This window comes from Hetaerina americana, unplaced genomic scaffold, assembly GCF_022747635.1.
Source record: "Hetaerina americana unplaced genomic scaffold, ioHetAmer1.1.p SCAF_9, whole genome shotgun sequence".
Lineage (NCBI taxonomy): Eukaryota > Metazoa > Arthropoda > Insecta > Odonata > Calopterygidae > Hetaerina > Hetaerina americana.
Window position 1 is genome coordinate 22,249,472 of NW_027287538.1, and position 24,936 is coordinate 22,274,407.

General features: G+C 36.4%; 1 protein-coding gene across 1 annotated transcript in view; it reads left to right on the forward strand.

The window, feature by feature from the left end:
• The window catches only part of PolE1 (DNA polymerase epsilon catalytic subunit 1), a 53,393-nt gene that overhangs the window by 4,599 nt on the left and 23,858 nt on the right, over nucleotides 1-24,936 (forward strand). The window contains exons 7-21 of the mRNA XM_071598026.1: nucleotides 1,238-1,484; nucleotides 3,519-3,731; nucleotides 5,191-5,386; nucleotides 5,817-5,960; nucleotides 8,073-8,365; nucleotides 9,260-9,408; nucleotides 9,937-10,174; nucleotides 12,671-12,873; nucleotides 14,340-14,490; nucleotides 14,579-14,793; nucleotides 15,822-16,005; nucleotides 17,430-17,564; nucleotides 22,481-22,666; nucleotides 22,762-22,851; nucleotides 24,011-24,277. Coding sequence (XP_071454127.1) covers nucleotides 1,238-1,484; nucleotides 3,519-3,731; nucleotides 5,191-5,386; nucleotides 5,817-5,960; nucleotides 8,073-8,365; nucleotides 9,260-9,408; nucleotides 9,937-10,174; nucleotides 12,671-12,873; nucleotides 14,340-14,490; nucleotides 14,579-14,793; nucleotides 15,822-16,005; nucleotides 17,430-17,564; nucleotides 22,481-22,666; nucleotides 22,762-22,851; nucleotides 24,011-24,277 — 2,911 coding nt within the window. The remainder of the gene's footprint in view (nucleotides 1-1,237; nucleotides 1,485-3,518; nucleotides 3,732-5,190; nucleotides 5,387-5,816; nucleotides 5,961-8,072; nucleotides 8,366-9,259; nucleotides 9,409-9,936; nucleotides 10,175-12,670; nucleotides 12,874-14,339; nucleotides 14,491-14,578; nucleotides 14,794-15,821; nucleotides 16,006-17,429; nucleotides 17,565-22,480; nucleotides 22,667-22,761; nucleotides 22,852-24,010; nucleotides 24,278-24,936) is intronic.

The following is a 24,936-nucleotide window of genomic DNA, read 5'->3' on the forward strand; positions in this document are numbered from 1 at the left end:
AACATTCTGCCTGCTCTTTACCTATCTATTGCATAGTCAGGAATCTTGAGTAGGAGGGTCCAAGATATGATCTATTATATTCATAGTAAAACACGAACCTTAGGCCTTTTCCTGGAGTCGTGCTGTTTTGAGGTTGCATCATCCCCCTGTGGTAAAAAAACCTTCCTTATCTTAGTCTCCGAGGTTTACTTACGTTTCTAGAAGCATAACGCAGGTGTTTTCCCTAATGATAGAGGGTTCTCTTACAACAGATGCTTTCCCTTTGGACGAATGCTTTGCCAGCTAGTAGTTGCTCATTCTGAACAATTTTCCCCTCCTCACGATGGATAAGTATTCCAAAGAATTAGAAAGCAGCTGTTTCATGAGGAAAACTCTTAAAATGGTGGCGTAAATTGTTTTTCTGGGGGCTTGAGGTCAGTGTTGTAAATTCATTTATATTGTATAAAGAATGCCAACAAAGAAAAAATGAAAAACCGATCTCGCATGTGAAATTTGTTAGGAAACTAGTACACGATCTCTCTGGAGAATTCCGAGATGTTACACAAACGTCCAGGGTTAGATTACCATCCACAAACATAGAGCAATGTTTAGATGGAAAACTCCATATAATCACACCTCACCCTAACAAAAAACATGAAGATTGTGCGGTTTGCTCTGACCGAAAAATCAAAGGAGGAAGAAGAGAGACGATATATATCTGTGAGACGTGTGAATGTAAACCAGGTCTTCATGTTGGTGAATGCTTCCAAAAATATCATACCATGAAAAATTATTGAGTTTAAATTATGGTTTATCAATGAAGTTATCAATAATTATGTCAAAAAATCCAAATAAATAAGTTTGTCTGAAAAGAAACTCCAGTTTTTCATTCTAGTACCACGCTTAGTAAATTTGGGGTATTTAAAAAAATGAATCCCGAGTAGACTAAGGCAATCGAGAAAAAAGCACCCTAGTGCAAAGGGTTAACATTTAAAAATAGCACCACCAGTTTAGGGAAGTCTTGAGTATGAATTAATGTTTAGTGATTGAAGCAAGGGGTGATACAATGAAATAGTCCATGCATGGAAGCACTGGAAGAGGTAGAGAAGTTCTGGTAACCTTCATGAAAAAACTTTAGCCATGTAAAGTTGTGACTGTTTAAAGTGTTATCCTCAAAAATAGCATGAAAATTAAACTCGGGCATTTTATGGGCACCTAGAGGTTCAACTTCATAAAGATAATTTTTCACTTATTGCAGTTGGGTAAAGAGAGACTCTTATCTTCCTGTGGGCTCCCAAAATCTCAAAGCTGTGGCCAAGGCAAAGCTGCGGTATGATCCTGTGGAGTTGGACCCTGAAGAAATGTGCCGTATGGCATCAGAGCAGCCAGATGTCTTGGCAAACTATTCAGTTTCAGATGCTGTGGCAACCTACTACTTATATAACAAATATATCCACCCATTTGTCTTTGCTCTTTGTACCATCATTCCTATGACACCGGATGAGGTAAGATCACCAATTCTCTGCTATTTCTTAATTGGTTGATGTAAGTTCACAATTTATGTTGAGGCATAACTCCAAAATGTTTTGAATTATTCATAACAAGCATTTTGTTGTCTTACAGATCTCATCAGTTGAACTCCATTTTAGTATTTGTTTTGAGGTGTATGATGAAATTATTCATGTTCTAGTTAGATAAGAGACCCAGCAGATGCATACATTTACTTGATGGGAAATTTAAAATGTACTTAGATATTTAAAATAATTATACATATTTTATTCTGGAAATTGCATGTTTAAATTTGCACTGTATGTATAACATTATAAGATTCACTTTGTATGTGTCATTGTGGTTCAGCTAAAATTCAGTAGGAAAAATTATTTGATTGCACTTAATATATTTTTTACCATAGTATTATCACTGAATTAATTTTGCATCTTATCAGTGACATCTAAATGTCTAATCTGTCAGTCATTGATCATGTACAGAGGTTATAATTGGACTTGTGCAAGTGGTCACTTCATTAATATGATTTCATTGAAGACAACAACGATCCCTAACTTTCCTAAGAATGTTGACAGAATCCTTAAAGAAGATGTAGTTTTAGTTATCATTGCTGGTATGCACTCTCAATTTGTACACAGTCAACGGTAGTGTTGGAAAAGCTTTAAAAAAATAATATTTCAAATGTACAGTTGGAATCAGTTGAAGAGATGCAGTTTGGTTGAGAGGAATGCATACTCATATTGTGACTGATTCTTCATATTCAAGTAGAACTCACATGGAAAATTTCGTTAAAAGAATGAAATATACCAGTAAGTAACAGTCTTTTTGGATCCAATTTCAACCTGACGTCATTATTTGAGTTTTGACTTGTTTACTGTATAAACATAGATTGGAGACTTGAGATTTGGAGAAGAATAGAAAAAAGAAAATGTGTGAAAGTAAAACAGAGAAGTGCTAGTGTACCTATGAGGCATGTTAGGGATGAATTCAATGAATCCAGGAAAAGTAAATGCAGGAGATAATAATAATTATACTTCATTTATTTTGAAAAATAGTGCAACCATATTAAATGTCGTCCATCGATAGAGATTAGAATTTTTAAGACTGTTAGAAAGGAAGCAAGGAAGAGAGGGATATTTTAGGAAGATTAGGCATTTTGGACTTGGTACATCAAGATAGATTGTGTGTGTTCGTTTTTAGTATATTTATGCTCATGCCAGCTATTACTCATGGCAGCAACTTGTTTTGAATACATTAATTTTGTTTATTACAATTCCAGGCTCTGATTTATTCAAAAAGTGCAATTTTCAATATTAAAGAATAAATTGTGGATAGTTATGGATTACCTTCTTCAACCTGGTCCTTTAGTATTTAAAAGAAAAAATAAATCAATAATATTTAGAGCTTGACCCGTGGCTCATGGCTAATATGCAATTTCAGTTTTCTCTTCTTTTTGGTTGATTGCAATTCTATACTATATTTAATTATGCATGTAGAATTTGTTAATGTTCATCCCAAACAGAGCTTATTAGTGAGAGTAGAATGCTATTTTGAGTTGATTGTTGTAGTTCAATCTGTAATCATTTGGTCTGTGATAAAAAATTGTGTAATAATAATGTTTATTGGTTCCTGAAAGACATTTTTCAGACATGTATGAAACACATTGAAAAATACATATATTGTGTGTCTAACAGTGGGTTCTTAACATTATTTGGGCTTAAAAGTTTGCTCATTTAGCATTTGTGCAACACAATTTTATTTTATGTCAAGGAGGATTTAGAGTGCATTATTTCTGTGCAAACATTTTGTCCGTAGTGTGAAATAATGATGACAGTATTTTTGTAATTTTCTTGTTCTGTAGAATATCTTAAATATATTTTATGCAACTTTTAAAGTTTGGTAATAATCATGCCCCTTTTGTCAGGGAGGAGAAGAGTGAGAACCAAATATTTGTGTGGATATGTCAGTAAATTTTTATCATATGTATCTCATTCTTTTCTATGAAATTAAATAGTGATTCATTTGTTCAACAGGTTCTTAGAAAGGGTTCTGGTACGCTTTGTGAAGCACTCTTGATGGTGCAGGCATATACTGTAAACATAGTTTTTCCTAATAAGCAAGAATCAGAGACAAATAAGTTGACAGGTGATGGTCACTTATTGGAGCAAGAGACCTATGTTGGAGGACATGTTGAAGCTTTAGAATCTGGAGTTTTTCGTGCTGACATTCCATGTCGCTTTCGTTTGGTGAGTTTCACATTTTTCATGTTAAATTTTCATTTTTTTTCGGGGATTATATTATTACTCTTGAGTAATTGCCAACTAACGTAAAACAATTCTATTGAACACTCTCTTATGAACATATGACACAGCATTGGTGGTGCTGTAGATTTCATTGGTGCATAGTCATAATAATAAAATAACTGTTGAATCAAATAGTACATTTATTAGATGTGACAGGCTTCATTGTTTTACAGCATTATTAAGTGAAGCTAAAATCCAGTCCATAGTATATCTAGCATTGGCTCTAGGGGCGAGGAAGTGGTTGGGTCAGGGAGGGGGAAGAAAAGAGAAATTGAAAAGTCCAGATGTGGAATCTGAGGTAGCAGGGATGGTGAGGGAGTTTTTGTGCCAAATAAAATACTCAAAGTTAAGAATCAGTCAATCTATCATTAAAATCAAACATTTTCACCAAGGTATTCCTCCAACTATGTATTTCATCATTGAATGTGCTGATTTTTCCTTGATTATAAATTATTTATTTGTACATTTAAGTTTATTATTAATATTTATTCTCACCAGCCAATCAGGATACAATACAAGAGGTCACTTGCCCAAAATGAGACACATTAATGTATGATAAATCACAAACTGTATGGAAATATGTAAATAATTTCAAGAAACTACACAGTATTATGTAAAAAATTGCATCAAACTACACAGATATGTGTAAAAATTTACCACAATTCATGCTACTGAGAATTTAATATTCTTTTGCCAAATAGACCATCTACTTTTGCAGATGTTTCCTAATTTTCACTTTAAAACTACCAAAACTTTCAATTTATTTCAGTGATTGAGTTAAATTGTTAAATAATGTTATGCCCCTTTCCTTGATTCCAACCTTTAAAACTTAAGTTTTTACACATTTTTTATTTTTATCATGAATATCTCTTACATTATTACCATGCCCATCACTGTTTAGTGTGTAGCAGTTCATATTTCTCCTAACATGGTTGTTAGGCTTAGAATATTTATGTATATACATGGTACAGGATGTAATTTAAAATCCTTCAAAATTGGCAGGAATGGATAAATGTATGGTTTACCAGAGACAATTTTCACTGCCCTATTTTTATAATGTTTATGGTGAGAGATTATTTTCAGATTTACAAAGAATTTCCTCCAACAAAATGGAGTTTAAAAGGAAGTGCCATTTATTCCATTTAGACATGTTCACCATTAAAGTTTTAAGGAGAGCCCAATTGTCATTACTTTGTCTTGTCTTTCAATGATCATAGAAACAAAGATTCAACCATCACAAAGCTCTGGTCATTGAAATTGTGTTTTCGTTTAGGTGACTTGGTTAAACTTTTACTTATATTGGTTAATCTGGCACTCTTACAATGGTGGAAGGCTTTTATTAAAATTTTTGTGATTTTAATCCTGTCTAAATTAACGGAATGGTTTGATGATAATTGTCTAGGTGCCAGAGGCTGTCCAGAAGCTAATTGATGGAGTGGAAGCTGCTCTCAAACATGCTATTTGTGAAGAGGAAAAAATACCTTTGGACCAGGTGACCAATTTAAATGAAGTGGTAGCTGAGGTTAAGGAGAAGCTCCAAGATATGAAAGACACCCCTAATCGTCTTGAGAACCCAGTAATATATCATCTGGATGTAGGTAATGAATCTGAAAAGGGGATGCTATGAAATTGTTGCTAAAATTTTATTACATTATTTATCTTTGCGCTAGGACAGTAGGCCTATTTCTGTTTAATTTCTATATAACAAAAAGCTTGCTATTGCCAACTTCTTATTAGAAAGATATGTAATATAAATATTATGATGTATCCACTTCTGAGGAAATAATACAACTTAGCTATCACAGCTTACAAGCAATTAGCTCCTAAAATGTACCAGGAAAACATAACTGTTGAATGCGCTCATGAGAAGTAATTGTAATATATTTATTAATATCATTACATTTACTTAAAAAATAATTTTGGTTGATCATGTGGCTTGATTATTTTTAAGGAATCAGTTTTTTCTTGGTAATGAGGATTCAGAATATATTTGCAAGTCTGTGATGTATCCGACTTATCACTTTTTAGGTGCAATGTATCCAAACATCATCCTCACCAATCGTCTACAGCCTTCCGCTATGGTTGATGAAACCACATGTGCTGCCTGTGATTTTAATCGTCCTGGTGCAACTTGCCAAAGGAGTATGACATGGATGTGGAGGGGTGATTTCAGTAAGTAGATATTTTTTTGTGTTTCACATTCCACTTTCACCCTTCACATAGTGAACCCTGGTTATTTCAATCGGCTTAGTTTGAAATGCCATGTAATTTGAAGCTGTGAGTAGTCCCCGACCAGAAAGTAGGACTTATTGTGATTTTTAGTAAATTGAAATATTCAAAGTTGAAATCAAAGACATGATCGGGTTTCTTGACTCATTAAAAACATAATATGTTTCAAAATTTCCTCCAAGGAATTGTATGCCATCCAGCATTTGCATATTGCAAAGTTACATTTATTATTATTATGGAATTGTATTTTTACCATGTTTCTCCCAAGAAAACTTCTCTCTCCCCATAATCTGTTTTGTCAATGAGGTATCTGGGTCTCATTCAAAAGAAATTTCTTGTCGCTTGGCCGAAAGCCAGTGTGAAATAATATTCAATATAATATACTCAGATGCAGCATCTTAACCTTGAATCAGATGGCATATGATGAATTTGATTTTGTCCTTTAGTGTATAATGTAATAATCATTAAACAAATTCAATTCAGGGCTCTTCCCTGAATTTTTCCCTTGGGCATTGGATTAGGTTAGGAAAACCATTATTGAATTCCACCCTTTTGTTTATGTTGAAATCTTCCCTAAGGTTTTACATTTATTTGAATAGCTAAGTTTGTTTGTCATTTTAAGAAGGCATTGTGTGTTTAGTTTCCATTTGTCTCAAAAGAAAACTGTTTCTCTCCTTTAACAAGTAGCTTCTCTTTGCATGGTCAATGGTCACCAAGCAAAACCAATGGAGATGACATGAATGGAGCAGGATCCTAAAATATAAAGTAAAATCATATAAAAGTAAATATAAAAATAAATATAAAGTCAATCATGTATGGCATTACAGATTATACTTAAAAGTGGCACAGCTACTGAACATAGAGAGAAGGATACAAATTGGTGGCAAAGATAGATACGGGTATGTGACCAAATTTATGCCTGCTGAGTCATTTTTCTTTTTTCCTGGAAAAGAAATACCTAATTTCAAAGGAAAGAGGTCATCAATGAGAGGTGGTGTGTGAATGTTAAAATTGCTTCATATAGTCCTAGCTGAAATATTTTTTTCATAGTTTCCACCTGAAATTGTAGTATTGCCTGTCACAGATTCAAATACATCTTATCTATGTTAGAAATTGTGCAGAGAAAGCTCCTTTCAGCATCTTGCATATCCTCTCTTTCAGAGGTAGGAAAGCTCTCCTGAAAATAAGGTGCAGTTTATTTAGATATTTCTGGCTTTCAAATGTTTCAGACTTTGCTAGGTTTGGTTGTAATTGAGTATTTTTGTTGCTTAAATGTTCGTTGGTGTAGGATTATCTTCTATTAAGGTTAATATTAGCTAATAGAAATATACAAGGTGTGTTCAAGTTCAAAGGTCACCCAATTGTTTCTTGAGCCTGGGATTAGACGGAAAGATGTGTTTGAGATTGAAATATGGCGGCAGGCTCTAAGTATGAACACAAGATGTAGATGGTGGCACCGTACAGTTCACAGGGTTTGTTCACATGATGTTGCATTTTTTATTCTTAAAATGCCATCATTAATTTTACCAGAACTGCATGTAATCATCCATTGTCTCCTCTTGTGTGGTTTAAAACTTGTATCAAAATTCATTGTCAATTGAATGAGAGACATGAGCAGTGTTATATCGTTATGAAAATGTGTATAAAATGTGCTTCCATTGGTGTTAGGCAGTTCAAAGAAGGCCATGTGACTGTGAATCCAAGGAGCCTTGGAGCTATGAACCAGTCGATTTTTCTAGTAACCACGGAATAATGTTGTCAGTGTTATGAAAAATGTGTGCATGCACAGGGAGATGATGTTGAGAATAAACCGAAATTTCTACTTCCTACTATTAGTAGTTTTTCACAAAAAATACAAAAAAAATGTAGGACTTAAGTGTACATATTTGGTACTTTATGCATCTTTACTTTAATAACTTTTCCTCTATGGTTAGGTGGCTTGTGTTAACCGTACCATATGTGGTCATCAAATAAAATATGAAGCAGGACTGGTGCATCGGGGAGAACTTTTGTGCACTTTTTCACTGGCATAATTACACTTGTCTTCATTAACAGTGCCTGCTACCCGGAGCGAGTACCAGCGAATCCAGCAGCAATTAGAGATGGAGAGGTTCCCCCCAGAGATCCCAGGTGGGCCCCCAAGAGCTTTCCATCAGCTACCCAAGACAGAACGTGCTGACCTAGAACGCAAGCGTCTTTCAGAATATTGCCGAAAAGCTTATCGAAAAACCAAGGTTACTCGCACGGAAGAGCGCTCCACAACAGTCTGTCAGCGGGAGAACAGTTTTTATGTGGATACTGTGAGGGCCTTCCGAGACAGGAGATATGAATACAAAGGACTGAATAAGGTACTGTATGATGTCCAAAACTAATGTCAACTTGCTGTTTGGTGTTTTATTAGATACAATTCTTGTATGTGTTAAATGATCAGTGCTGATGTGGTATAAATATAAGATTGAAATGCTTTGAACATATTTATTGCAATAACAATGCAGTGTTTTTGTTGGTCGAGTTATCATTAAAATGTAGAATCACCATGTAGGGTCATTTTTTTATTAGTTGATTTAGCATCGCAAATGCTTAGTAAAATGGAACGATGTATATATTTGCAACAAAAGATTAACAGTTCATAGTGGTGTTTTGTAGGAGTTTTCGACTGATGTTAGCATGACTTGACAATTTCTCTGTCTTTGGCTTTATTCTCAGTGTACCCTGGCTAATTTGTGTTCATCCTTTAACATTTTTAAATCACCTCTATTACGACAAGATTCTTGGCCATGTAATGTGATAATAGAATAGTATCGAATGAAGAAGCTAATTATGTTGTGGAAACTTGTTTGTGTGAGAATATGTTAAACACTTAAAATCATGTTTTATTTAAGTATCTTAGTGGATGAAAAGTTAGGCAGTTGCTGAGTGTATATCACCTGATGATATGATACCTAGCATCAGAACCATGGTCATTTTTCATTGTAATAGAATTGCTGCACATTTGCTCTCCATCTGGTATGCTTTGTTTATGATTATGGTACAAGGGTATGGTAATCAGGGTGTGACAATGATACCAAGCACTGCCCATGAATTTTGAACCAAATTTCATACTCATTATCTATTGATGCATTATGAAAATGTATATTAGAAGTTTGGAATTACATTGTATAATCATTCGTAACTTCTCCTCCTATCATTGACCTGAATAATCAAGAGAGTTTCCTAATCATTAATATCTTTTCTTTTTGCAGGTGGCAAAGAAGCAAGTTGCTGATGCATTGGCGAAGGGTGATGCAGCTGAGATTAAATCTGCCAAGAATCGCGAAGTACTCTACGATTCCCTCCAGTTGGCACACAAGTGCATTCTAAACTCTTTTTATGGATATGTGATGAGAAAAGGGTATGTTGAAGGGTTTCCATTTGTATAGTTTAGGTCAAATCCTGCTCACTTTTCAAAATCAACTCACTGTAGTGTAGATGTATGGTTTTTTGAAGCGCAAATTTATAAACAGAAGTAGAAATTCATGCGGCATTCACATTAGAGCATTGTAAAATTAAAGGAGTCATTCTTTTGAGGACCATTTGAAATCATCCTTTTGATTTAAGCATCTATTATAATGGAACACAATACCAAAATGAAGTGTATCTAGGGATACTCTGACACTAGACAAAGGCTACATGGGTTAATTTTGATTGTGATGTAATGTTTAAATGAGTAATGAATTATTTAGTTTGTCGGCATGCATTCTAATTAAAGATCACTAGAATACACTTAAAAAATACACCTCATCAAAGATTAATAGAAACCAGTTTGTACAACAAGGTTTCTTATGTGAGTAAGGTGGTATATGTACTGAAATACAATTATATTTTCCCAGAAAAATAATTGAAGGGTCTCTTTAACTTTTGATTTCATCATTCTGAACAGGGCAAGGTGGCACAGCATGGAAATGGCCGGTATTGTGTGCTGTACTGGTTCCTCTATCATTCGTCGAGCTCGTGAAATCATTGAGCAAGTTGGTCGCCCCCTGGAACTGGATACTGATGGTATTTGGTGTGTTCTGCCTGCGTCGTTCCCTGAAAATTTTGTGATCACGTCTTCAAATCCAAAGAAGCCCAAAGTGACCATATCATACCCAAATGCTGTACTCAATTCAATGGTTAAGGTGAGCTGTTTTCCTTCGCCATTCAAACTGAAATAAAATTTTGTACTGGGGTAGTGATAGTATGCAAGGATAAAGGTCTCATATTTCACAATCACTGCATATCAATCCTAAGGGTGACACAGGTCTTGGCTCACTCCAATCAGCCAACCTCTTCATGCCTGAATGTATATCTCTTCTCTTTTACGTCTGACATTGGTTTGGTATCTCATCCGGGGTGGTTCTTTCCTCAATGACTGTCTTCACAACATTTTGTCTCAAAATTCCTCTCAAATGTATTTATTATAAGTATATCAGGAGAAAAAAATGTTGGCTTAATTTTTTGCTACCTAATTATGCAAAAAAAAATTCTGGTTTTCTTAAAGTTAAACATCAGTTTGGCTTTTATCAAACAGTAATTGATCATTGGTGTGTTTTATAATATATTTTATGCTGTATTTTATTATGTATTTGTTATGTTTGTGTGTGTGTCTGCGTGTGTTTGCATTTGTGGAGTGCATGGTGTAGATTGTGGAGGTATTTGTTGAGGGTGGCCGCGGTGTCGCAAACCCGGTGTCCGCAGATAGAGAGAGAGTTGAGAATCAAGAATTTGACGTGAGTAGAGTGACAGCTGGCTAAGTGTAGGTATTGCTGATGGTTAGTGAGTTTGATATGTCCTGAGGTAGTGAATTTGTCGTGAAGTGAGATGCCTGTGTCAAGAAAGGTGATGATGGAGTCTGAAATGGAAGAAGTGAATTTAACTGTGAAAGAAGACTAAGGCCGATAAGAAATTATTGAGGGACTCAGAGCCAAATGTCCAGAGAATAAAAAGGTCATCTATGTAGCAGACCCAGAAAAGAGGTTGGAAGGGTTGTTGTAAAAGGAAAGTCTCTTCAAGGTGGCCCATGAAGAGATTGGCGTATGGTGGCACCATCCTCGTTTCCATCGCTGTGCCTTTGGTTTGTGAATACATACAATTTTGGAACAAAAATGTGTTTTTTTTCAGGACGAAAGTGGCTAGATTGAGGAGAAATTTGGTTGAAGGGTGCTGAAGTGGGGGGCGTAGAGAAAGATAATGGCGGAGAGAGGATAATACTTCTGCCTGGGGAATAGAGGTATTGAGGGAAGTAACGATGATGGTGGCCATAAGTAGGCTAGAGGTGGAGGGAATGGGGAGACAGAATTCAAATGGCCTCGGAATCGAATTTAAACTTTCTAAAATGTGAGTGCCCTTTTACGTGTTATCTATTTTAATTTTGTGTTCTATTTTGCCGTCTCAAATGTTTTATTCATTTTTATATCAAACCATTGGACGCTGCATAGTCTTTGATTCCTAATCTTTTTTGCAATTATTTTTCTCTTATGACGACTCCTTTCATGGGGATATTTGAAGATTAAACCGCTTAAAAGCCACCCTTTCAGTAATCCGTATCTCTAATTTTTCATGCATGTAGTTCTTGGCATATTTTCTCGTTTTAGATAAATGTCCGCACTGGTTTGCATTTTTCACTATGGTATTCAGGGTTGATGCCGGCAATCTTAAACGTTTCGCCAGATCAGTACACTCACCATCATGAGAATCAACTTGCTCTAAAATTTTTATTTTACCCGCAAATGACAATGTTCGTTTTCCGCGGCGCCATTCTTTTGTCAAGCAAGATAAAATTTATGTTCCTGAGTAATTGAAGAGAACTTGAGACAATTGAAGAGAAACATGAGATTCTAAGCTACCTCGCCGTTCGACTAGTGCAAACAGTTTTCTATCTTCAAAATTGATTAAATAAAATTCAATTATTTTTTATTCAGTTTGTTATTGATCCGAAAAACTAAGTTTTAATGTTAAGGAGGCCATCACCGTTATATCTGTTGCGCCGAGGCAGTACAAATGATTCCAAATGTCTCACAAGTTCTGCGTTTTTCACGCTTCATCGTGTTTGGGTTCAAATCAATTTCATTCCTCTTATTTTCAACTTATGTTCGATATGAATACCATCCCTCTGCTTTAATTACAATGCATAAATTACGCAACTGACTCCTTGTCGAACAATGTATTCATTTCATACAAGGCATTTTTCCTGGCAGATTACGAGTTTTAAGTAGTTCAAATTTCCGTCACTAGAGGCCCTAGTATTACCCCGCCGTATTTAAATTTTCCCTAAAAACGTTAACATTACTCTTTCTCGTCTTTTTAAAGTGGATAGTTTTAGAACGAAGTCGAAAAAGTTATTTTATGAAGATTGATGTACATGAGTAACTGTTTTAGAATGTAAAATCTGAATTTACTCTGGCCCTTAGTGAGTAAATAGAGGAATAACTGAAAATGAATCGTGTGAAAACGAGATTCCACATACGTTGGAAAAATGGGAAATTTTATCGGACCTTGTGAAAATGTTGTAAGTTGCGGGAAAAAGTAAATTCCGAATGCGCAAATGCGGGGTTTGAACGTATTACTATTATACTTGTGCAGTGTAATCAATAGTTTGTATTCATTTAAATTTTCTTTTCCATTTAATAATATAGGATTTTTATACGAACGATCAATATCAGGAGTTGGTTGAACCTGAAAATCTAGTGTACGAAACACACAGTGAAAATTCCATTTTCTTTGAGGTGGATGGACCCTACTTGGCTATGGTTCTTCCTGCATCCAAAGAGGAAGGGAAGAGATTGAAGAAAAGATATGCTGTGTTCAATTTTGATGGCTCGTTAGCCGAACTTAAGGGGTGAGTTGTTGCTCAATTATATTGTTATAATCCATGACTTACATCATTAAACCTCCAGTGAGAATTACTTTGCAAATTTTGTCTCAAAATGTGCAGTTGTTGAATATTGCTGGATGTTCTGTTCACATGAGTGTATAATGTGTATTTTTCTTCCTGAAATCGCTGACGAGCTATTTGTCTTACAGGTCATTTTTTGTCTTAACCACCTTATGTTAATTTAACACAGCTATTACTATCAACTGTAGGGGTAATGTTCCTGCAAATCTGCCGTTAAGAATACCAGGAAATTCATTCATTATTTAAAAAATTTAGGACTACATTTTATGTTTCATAGTTACTGCATATTGTTATCCAAACACAGTTTTCAAGCCGAAGGTCAGTTGGATGACTGAGGGTAGAGCTCGCCTAATACTAAGCCCAACATCATATGAAATTTCTTAATCAGGCAATGGGGGGGTCAGTTCTTTATTCCATGTGCCACCTATGGTTTCATGGAAAGAAATGATACTCGAAAAATCATGTGGTTTTTGGCAAAGCTGAGGGTGCCCAAAAGTCTTCCTTGGAATAAAACCTGTGCCCGCCATTCAAATGCTCAGTGCTCTACTCTATAGATTAACACATCTCCTATGTTTAGGTGCAATGCCATTATAACTCCGGTAATCTGTATGTGTATTACGGCAGAAACACTCCCATTCACCCCTATGTAGAGATCTCTCATGTGGAAGCCTCACCATAAAAGATTAACTGATCACCACCATGTGTGTTTAAATTTTATATTTTGAATACACTACTCTTGGCTGCTGTGATACATCATAAAATGTTACTGAAAGAAAAAATTGATTCCCATTATAATGCATTTGGTGAATCAAATTAAATATATTATTATTGCTGTTAAAATTGCATATGCTTTTTAATGAAGAGTCAACAAAGGAAAATTCAATTTTGCTCACTTGATGTCAACTTCAATTCGTTTTTGATAGGAAGTAATGAATGATGCATTGCACTGATTTTGTTGATTAAAGATCATTATTTAAGTAAATCCTTAAAAATTTGTATTAAAGTGGAGCGTTTTTGGAACAATTTTAATTATAATTTGTGTAATATTTATTTTTTTTTATAATCTAACTGGTTATATCACAAATTCAATGGCTTTTTATCATCATTCTCAGGTATTGTACCTGATTATCACCTATGCGTTGAAACTCTTAGTAGTGTAATAAAGATTAGTGTGAAAAAATACAGTTTCCTTATTCAGTGGCTATGTCATATTTGTCTTTTCTGTGAATTACTCTTTTTCCTCAGTTGATTTTTTATTTAAAATAGAATCTTATTTACATTCAGTTGTGTGTTTTTTTACCAATTACTCTGTTTAAACTTCGCATGTGATTATTTAATTTGTGCAACGATTAAATACTTTTTTATATTAATGATAAGAAATATCATGTGATAATTATTTTTTTGTTTAGTTTTGAGGTTAAGAGGAGAGGTGAACTACAGCTAATCAAAATCTTCCAATCATCTGTATTTGAGTCATTCTTGAAAGGGGAAACACTGGAGCAGTGTTATGAGTCAGTTGCTAAAGTGGCCGACTATTGGCTCGATGTCCTCTACAGCAAAGTGAGCAGTGCATTTTTAATATCAAATATCCATGGCAAAAATATTGGCTGAAATGTGTTAATTTTTCATCGTACTTGCTTTTTCTCAGGCTAGCACTATGCCGGATTCTGAGCTCTTTGAACTGATCTCAGAAAACCGGTCAATGTCGAAAAAATTGGAAGATTATGGAGCTCAAAAATCTACTTCTATCAGTACAGCAAAAAGGCTTGCTGAGTTTCTTGGAGATCAAATGGTGAAAGATGCTGGATTAGCATGTAAATTCATTATTTCTAGAAAGCCAGATGGTGCTCCTGTGACAGAAAGGTTTGAAAGATTCTTATGTATTTTATTTCATGTATCCCCTCCCACTCATGCCACTCACCTAGTTAAAGTGTAAAAATGAGCACACACGATAATGTTTGAACATTTTGAAATATTCATCACCCCTAGAAGTATCCTAGATGGCGTATTTTTTCTCTATATGCTCCCCAAATGTGATTAATAATGCATTTTGTTATCATCAAAGTGAAATTATTGTTTGTTTGTTGATCCTTTTTTAATTGATCATATTAAATGACCTTTCATCACATGATGTATCATATGAATTGAGTTGTGTGGTGCATCATTAAGTAAAAAAATAATTTGAAAGAATAGTTTTGCATGCATTTTGCTACATGGTTTGTGGGATTTTAGGATAAGAAAGAATTATACTCTTTCCTGATTTAATTAGGTAGAATTATATGTTATCATCATTGGTAAAGTCCTCTAAAATGTATGCAATTGTGCCCTCCCATCTTATTTCCTCCTTGGCCTCCTGATGCTAATTTTTATTCACAATATTTGTTCTATTGTCAATCAATTAATGTCAAAAGATGGATATTGAAATGAAATAAGTAACTATGTAATTCCACACACACCTAATTGAGAACATGACGTAGGGTTTGACCTTGGATATTATCATCAGCTGATATGTTTTGTAAATTCCATTTACCTGTAGTTATGCCGGAGACAACAAATTTCAAAAGATGGAATCAAGTGCTTGGCTCAAAGTTTTGAATTAAAAAAATGGAAGGGTTTGGCACAGACAAAGAACATTGAGTGCACTTGGAAGGAGTTGACCACTTACTTCGAATGTTACAACATGTATGTTACTGGTTTTAATGGCCTGATGATGGGCATACAATGGCAAACGAAATGTTTGTTCTGATTAAAGCAAAACTTTGAGCATATAAAGTCAGTCTTTTTGTTTATTGTTCAAACAATAGTAATAAATTTGCTAACACTACCCCGGTTATCATTTAAATAATTTTTGGTGATTGCTCATTGATTTAAATATATGTATTGTCTTTTAGAGCAATTCCTCTGGCCATATTTCATTCAGAACCTAGTGTGAAGCGTCACTATCTAAGGAAATGGCTTAAAGATTCCACTCTAGATGATGTGGATATTCGAGATGTCCTTGATTGGGACTATTACATTGAGCGGCTGGGTGGTACTGTGCAGAAAATCATCACCATACCAGCTGCCATGCAAGGAGTAAGACCGCTTTATGTTTATTATATCTAAAATATATATGTAGTTTTACCTGTGGCTGATTTTTCATTCTCTATATGCAAATGAGTTATATATTGATTACAATAATGTGCACCCTTCTGTATATCATTATCCCTCGCCCAATATAGTCTCTCTTTCCCTTCCCTAATAATCCCATCAGTTACTCCTCATACTCCGATGAAGGTGAAGGAAATGGTTTACATTGTTCCATTTCCTTCTCTCAACTATCATGCTAATTATCTCATCCGTGATCCATGGTTTCCTTCTCCTTTTACCTTGAACTGTTCCAATAGTTTCTTTTGTGGCTTTCAATATCCTTTTCATGGTATATTTCCATTTTTCCTCGATAGAATTAGTTTTTATGCTCATTCATGATTTTCTCTACAGCCCGCTTGTACTCCTTTCTTGTTAATCCAGTTAATGCTTCTGCATTCCATTTCTGAACCCGCCATCCTTGCCTTATCTTTTTGAGCTGGGTGCTACACTTAATAACAACTTAATTGTGATCAGAGTCCGCATCCGCATCCTGGGAAGCTGTGCGAATTGATCTCACTGTTCCTTAACTTATGCCTAACCAGAATATAATATAAATGATACCTTTCTGGGTCACCTGGCATTTTCCATGTATACCTACGCCTTTTGTGTTGTCTAAACCAAGTGTTGGGGATGACTAACCTGTCTCCTGCAGAACTGAATTGCTTCCTTCCTGCAGTCATTCCTCGTACCTAAACCGTAGTCCTTGACCTCATCACCATCTCTTCTTTTGCTTTCCGTCGCACTCCAATTCCCCATCACAATCAAATATTTTCCTACTGGAATACCTGCGATTGTCCTCTAATTGATCATATATCCTAGCGACTTCTTCCTCCTTATGGTTGCTTGGTGGCATGTATATCTGAACAATGGCCAAGTTCATCGGTTCTGCTTTTATAATTACCAGTAATATTCTATCCATTGCTTGCTCTATGTTAACTATGCTTTTTCCTATATTTTTATTCAATATTTTGGCACCCCTCGTTGGTGCTAGAACCCTTTGCTATAAATACTCTATTACTATCACTCCAATAATCATATACATGGGTGGTCTGAAAAGTTTCCGGCCTAACAAAGATACAAGACATTTTTTCTGAAATTTTTTGGGTCGGAAACTTTTCAGACCCCCCTCGTTAATAAGCATACCTTTTTTATTGTTAGCTCTATGTCCGGGAAAGTTCTCTTATGCTACTTTTTGCTCCCTTTGCAGCATATTGTTTCATTAAAAAAGCCAAAATAGTAATATGCATATATTTATGTCATTTTATTGGAGAGAAATGTATCTTCATTATCAATTAGTGTTCAACTTTGATGGATATGTTGTTGGTGCATGGTAGCAAATGTGAAGTTCCAACTTTGATTTCAATTTTTAGCTGGCTAATCCTGTTCCACGCATCAGGCATCCTGATTGGCTTCACAAGAAAATGGTGGAGAAAAATGATACATTGAAACAACGGAGAATCAATGAGCTCTTTATTAAGACTACAGTGAAACCTGGCAGTAGTAAGGTTAGTGTCATTGGCGAAAGAAAAAGATTTTTGCCATATCTTGGTGTATTCGGTTATAAAAATATTCTCTCAGTCAGCAATCTCCTGTAGGAGGAGCTGGTTTGGTTTGAATTTGTTTTTATGTGTTACCTTAATTTTCCATGCTAAATGTGAATATTTTTCTGAAAATTTGTTGTAATCCTGGTGTTTATTAGGCATGCAGGAAGATGAATTAATCCTTTTTTAACTACAAAATCAATAATAGTGTTGTCAATCTTGATTAGATTAAAGAAGAAAGGGGAAGAAAACTCCAATGGCCGTAAGAATTAGTTGCCAATCTCTCGTCAGACCAATTGTTGTGTTGGTGTGACGGGAATCACGTCAGGGACCAACCACAACCTCTCGACCAGAATACCCTCTGTGGTGGTTTACGGGAAATTAATCCGCGTCAGGGACCAACACACAGCCACACGCACACTATCCTGACTGAAATCCTTCACGAGGCTGTGAGACCCTGTTAAAGAATTTCAGATGGAGATGGAATCCTTCACGAGGCTGTAGAGTAGACCCCGTTAAAGATTCCAGGATATTCTCAAGCACACACTCTGTGACTGGCACAGACCAATCACACACACAAGCACTCAAGAAACGCACACACACTCAAAAGGGCCCAACTTCTGGGAGAATCTGGACACAGGTAAAGAGCAACTAGGAAATGCGTCGAACACGCGTGTTTCGGCCACAAAGTGGCCCTCTTCAGCGAACCGAAGGGAAACTCCACTCAGTCCCTTGGTATCTGTTTTTCCTCCCCCCCCCCCCTCCTTCCTCTTCACCAATACGTTTAAAGTACCCCTCCCCTTTCCATCTTCCACCTATTTCGATTGGTCCCCCCAACTCCCACAGTCTCTATATAAATATGACGTTTGTCTCCGGTTGTTTACTTTCAACCTTGTGTTGGAGGTGTTTTCCCTTCGGTTCGCTGAAGAGGGCCACTTTGTGGCCGAAACACGCGTGTTCGACGCATTTCCTAGTTGCTCTTTACCTGTGTCCAGATTCTCCCAGAAGTTGGGCCCTTTTGAGTGTGTGTGCGTTTCTTGAGTGCTTGTGTGTGTGATTGGTCTGTGCCAGTCACAGAGTGTGTGCTTGAGAATATCCTGGAATCTTTAACGGGGTCTACTCTACAGCCTCGTGAAGGATTCCATCTCCATCTGAAATTCTTTAACAGGGTCTCACAGCCTCGTGAAGGATTTCAGTCAGGATAGTGTGCGTGTGGCTGTGTGTTGGTCCCTGACGCGGATTAATTTCCCGTAAACCACCACAGAGGGTATTCTGGTCGAGAGGTTGTGGTTGGTCCCTGACGTGATTCCCGTCACACCAACACAACAATTGGTCTGACGAGAGATTGGCAACTAATTCTTACGGCCATTGGAGTTTTCTTCCCCTTTCTTCTTTAATTAAGAGGCCGTAGAGCTCATTATTTCTTGCTTGATTAGATTGTTCAGAATGTGCCAGATGTCCTTGTCACCTCAACATCACAATTTGGGGAAAGATTATAGATATTTCAGAATAAAGTAGAAACTGCATCCAAATGATGAATACCTACGTACAGTCATTTTCCATAAATGATACTAATTTATTTTAAATAAAGGTATGTATATGTATACATTATGACAAACTTGGTGATTTTTCTTTGGATAAAATTGAATATTTTCGTAAAAGATTGTAGCCAGTAATGCCTTATTTTAAATACACTTACCTTGAAGCAATAAATAAAATATAACAATAAATGGTTTATTATGAAAGGGATGCACGTGATTTGATTTCTCTCGGAAAAAATAGTTTTACTGATCGCACTTGTACAAATGCTTAAAATTCTTCAAAATACCCTCCCTCTGCATCAATACACTTGCGGAGACGTGACTGCCATGCCTGGAACGTACCCTGAAACTCCTCGACCAGGTCTTTCAGGAACATTGTAACATACTTTTGGATGTTTCCACAGTCTCCTGATGCTTTCTTTAACCACCGGGTGCTCTGGGCCAGGAAGTTGGTAATGATGAAGGGCATGTAGCTACACTTGCTGCACAAGCTTCACGCAGACCTTTCCCTTGTACCGCAAATGTGGACATGGGGCATGTGTAGGGTGCTAGCAATTTGCTGGATGCTCAATCGATGGTTAGAATGCAAAACTTCGTGCACACAATTCATGTTTTCATCTGCGCTGGCTGTTTTTGGGTATCCAGAGTGGGGTTTGTCGGTGACCTCATCCCAGCCCTCATTGAACACCTTGTGTCTCCTCCTGGACTGTGACCTTGAAATGCAGTCGTCCTTGAAGGCCTCTTGAAGCATCTGTTTCGGTTACATTCTTCCCAAGCTGCAGGCAAAACTTGATGGCATATTGCTGTTCAAGCGAACACTCCATCGCGCCATGTTACAAAGTCGAAAAACACACTTCACGCAGAGGCACGTCTTTCCGCTCAGACTGCTTGGAGCAAACTCCTGACCGACTGTGTTGAAAAGGCAGACCCCTCACCACATTTCCCGACCAGTTTTCTGCGTTGCCATGGATAGTCTTGTCACATTAAATCATGAGCATTACATTCATAATGGACCATGTATAATTTTTATGGATAAAACTATCCTATTTCTTTCCTGCTTAGTTGGAATTCACTCTTATCAATGTTTTCAAATTGTCTGTAGCATACTTTTTGTTACAGAATATTTAAAGTATACCTGCATTGAAATTCTAACCTATGAAATGGTCCTTTGACCTATAAACAGAGTTAACCATGAAATTAGTCAAGGTATTTTTTTCACCTTAATTAATGTACATGACCCAGTACCCGTATCATTTCTAGTAACAATGTTCATAATTTCAGGTAATAGTGTTGAAGTAGAAAGCTCTACGCTTCTGTAGAAAGGCACTGCCAACTTCTCTGTGCCTCGTTTTCACAGCAATTTCATTTATTCTTTAGCTCACTCATTGCCAGGTTTTAAAACTCCTCAGGCAAAACTTTTACAAAAACAGGGTTTAATAGTGAATGCAAATTATTATATTCAAAGTGGGTTTGCTAGTTGAAACAGGAATGAATCGCACTTACTTGCTGATAAAGGGAAGTGGAGGCAATGGAGTTAGAATTTGGTAATATTATCTCAATGAATGGCGAATGGAATCTTGGTAGGTTTTTCAATGGCAAATGATAGTGAAGCAAGGAGAGACGAGGAGTGGGATGAGGGGAGGGTGAGTACTAAATGGAAATAATGACTCATGGGATCAATTCCTTGCTGGAGAATCAATGGACAATTGAAACATATAGGACCATCATTTTGTGGTTAATCCCCACCCTTCCCTCATCCCGATCCTTATCTCTCCCCACTCTATTATTGGCCATTGTAAAACCTTCCAAGCAATCATTTTCCTCTTTGTAATGCACAAGAACGAATCAAATTACTTTGTATTTCCTCAGAAAAGAATTTTTGTCTGCTAGTTTCACTACGCTAGCATTATCTGGACTCATGGTGCAAGAGGTTGCACACACACACACATATCATCAAATGGTGGGGTTGGGCAGTGGATGGTGGAGACAGGTGTGGGTGTGAAAGGAGAGAAAGAGATGGGAGAGGGTGTTTGGTGTTTGATGGCTAGTCACAGGGTTCCAAGTGAGGGTGAAGGTCATTCAAGAAGATCCAAGTGATTGTGAGGAAGTAATTGTGGAATATCTAAGAGGGAGAAGTGGAAAGAGAAAAGGCGGTAGTTTTAGAATAGAATATAGTTCACAAACGTCCGCCCGTGCCCCTTTTTTTCTCTTTGTGTATCATCTGCGGCATGAAGTCCACCTGATGACCTTCAGTTTGGAGGTTGGCTGCAAATTGTGGTACTCCTGTTTCTTTGTTGAAACCCCGGCGATGTTCCTCTGCTCGAACTCTGTAGACTTCTTACCATTAGTCCAATGTATGATCTCTGGCAATCCATACTTTGGAGGTGGTAAACTCCACTCAGGTGAATGGTCTCCACAGGATCTTTCACTGATGGTAATAGGCTTTTAAGATTCTGTTTGTTGTAAAAAGATTAAGGTTTAAAAAGACCGTAAAAATCAATCGCCTTTGCCGGGATTCAAACTGGGAATTCTGAAATTGTTGCATTGAAATGCACATTAGCGGATGACTCCGTTAAAAGTTACTGTTGCGGCATCTCCTGCAGTTTCTTGGAATTTGTCAAAGGTAAAAACAACCCAAGTGTTTAAAGTTGGCTTTAAGCTCATGGACTGAGGTGCATTGCGCACGACTACGAATGCCTGTGATATTGTATGTATGGTATTTCATCACAACATCTTGTTCTTTTAAAGCCTCCAAAACTTCAGAGTTTAAGAGGATGCCACAATAGCTTAACTGACTAAAGCTTTCGGCTGGACATCGAGGGATGTCCAGCTGAGTGCTCAGAGGCCAATGATTTTTACACTCTGAAATTGTTGCATAAGAGGTATAAATTACTCCAAGTGTTAATTTTGTTTCTTTGCCATTAAGTCATCTCAGATTCAAGAAATGTGTGTAACCCCTTGTACCATCAGACCAGTTGATGCTGGTGTAGTGAAACTAGTTGACAGTAACAATTCTATTCTGTGAAAACACAAAGTAATTTGATTCTTTCTTGTACATTACAATGGAATTCCACAAAGTATTAGCCTCGACTATCTATTAAATTTTCCCATTCTGTCCAAATTTGAGATCCTTTTAACATTTAAGATTCAAACAATTCAGCCTCCAGTAGGTTGTTTTATCAGAAGACAGCAAGTATCAGTAATTACATGGTCTATCCCAAAAATAAGTGGAATAAACCTGAGGAAAAAAATTCATGGCAGATCGAAGTACAAATTACTAAAATTCTTCAAAAATTGCACCCTTGTTCATCAACACACTGATACCGGGGCATCTGTCAGTTTGTTCACTTCCTGGAAGTATCAATGGAAACTTTGTTCAGGCTCCTTGTCATAGCCTCTCTGATGTTATTCACCTTCACAAAATGCTTGCCTTTCGAGCTCCTTTTTATTCTTGGGAACAAGAAGAAGTCTAATATTGTCACATGGGGGCTATATGGCAGTGTTGCCACCTTGTGCTTTAGCCAGGTACTCAAGAAAGGAAGCGTCGGTTGGTTTGTTGTCATGGTGCAGCCTCCACTTTGCAAAGATCTCCTTCCTGATGCATTTAACCTTTTCTGCAGTCTTTCAAGGACTTCCACATGACACTTATTGTTGACTGCCTGACCCTGAGGCACAAACTCTTTGTTGATAATGTCTTTGAGTCTGAAAAGGCAACAAGGAAATTATTACTAATTTTTGGGATAGACCTATTTAGAACCTCTACCATGGCATCCCTATGGCTATGAAAGAGGGGCAAATGAGTGTTCCTGAATTGGGAACTCTCCTTTTCACAACCCTTCATAGTAACTTAAATTTCCCTCGCCAGGACATCCAGGTTTTTATGGAAGCATTCACAAGGTCACTTCTGACATTTCTGTGAAATTATTGGAAGATTAAAGGATGAAAATGACAGTATGCTAATCTCAGATTTGTCCTTCAAACGTGACTTGAGTATATCTTGTAGGTTACGTAAGCCTGTGGTAGAATACACTGTATCTACAATGTCAAGATAAAAATATGCAGAAAAACACATATGGACTGAGTAAAGGGCAGAGGGGAGGTCATACTATCGAGAAAATTGATAACAAGGTCCATGTGGTGCATAGTGGTGGGAAAGCTTTCATATTTTGGTCATGAAAGCATGGATGCATTTATAATAGGTGCTTATTGTAATCAGAAATTTATGGTAGGCATGTCAAAAGGAATACAATATTTTTAGAAAATTAATCAAGCAAACATAACATGGTTTATTATCTTTTCCACAATGTTTGTAACATCTAAATTGCCATTCCTATGCTAAATATAAAAAACCAAATTTCACTATACAGTACGAAGCCACAGAAACTAGAAGATACCATATAGTGCAAACTTAATATTGTAGATAAAGTAACACCTTAATAAAACAGTCACTTGTTTTAGAAAGATCCATCGCTGGATTTTCTCACCCCAGTTTAAAATCTGAGAAAAGACATTGAAAATTAAAATTAATGAAAAGGTGTAAAATATTAATTCTCTAGTGAAAAATTGTGCTGAAATTCACTAAAAATTTAGGATGCACATTTGAAATTCTTGGCCATATTCTAGTGGTATGTTCAAAATGAGGCCATTATAATTTATTGTGATAAATGATTGAGCTGTTCTGTTTCTGTTCAGGATTAAGAAATCACTATAAAAATGAACAATTAAACAAATTAAATATATATTATGTCCCAGGTTTCACTTATTGCAGCATCATCAGGTGATCACCCTTTGCCCATTTTGCTGTGATCTCTTAGTGTAGTTTCGTTTCTTCTCAATATTGCCTGAATCTTCGGATTTTTTTCTATTCAGGATGCTGATGATAGTGGTCCTTCCAATGATGCTTCAGCTGAAACAGTTGACATAGAAGATATAGGGAGGGGTGACAAGGACGTACCCTTGTCCAAGCTCGCTGGTGGTCCTGTTCCAGTTTGCAATAAACGGAAGAGGGTTCAATCGGAGGGTGAAGGCGGTGCAAGTGCCGGAGGGAGTAGATGGAACAACACTGGTATCAAAAACAAGCCTCCGAGAAGCTGGCGGGAAGTCTTGGGCTCCCCACCTTCCATGGGGACCACAAGGGTGAGGTTAATCATTTTGGAGAGTCTCTAGACAATGATGGATGTAGATAATGAAGGAAGAAGAAAGTAAACTAATGATATATCTACTATAGCTTTCCTTTACTGCAAGCTGATAAATTAATTATGTGGGAATCCAAAAGTTTTGCATCTCTAATAGTCAACACAAAGGCCCAGCTACTGGAATTTATGTGGTGTGCTTGAATCACATATTAAAAGGGTAAAAAATTCTTGAAAAAAGTCTATTTTCTCTTCAAAATCATGACAAATTTTTCTAGTGTTGTCTTCAATCCAAATAGATAAGCTTTATATCTTCACTGTGGATGAAAGCATAATATAATTACAATGGTTGATAGGGGTGGGTGATTAATATTTAGAAAATTGCCCAGAATAAAGAAAATGATGAAAGTTCGTGTCAATGCCTGCTACATGTGTAAGGCTTGGTTTTATGATATCGTCATAGTGTAAGAGGACCCAAACTGGCTTAAAGTCCTAATTTATTTGAAGTTAATTGGGTCTGTTGGCATTCTCTATGTTTATAAAATATCTACAATAACTAGCAATTAAAGTAAATGGGAGCTACAATAAAAGAGATAATACATATTTTGAATTGTATGAGTCTAAAAAATAAATAGTTAATTACTTCTCTGTCAACTTCTACTT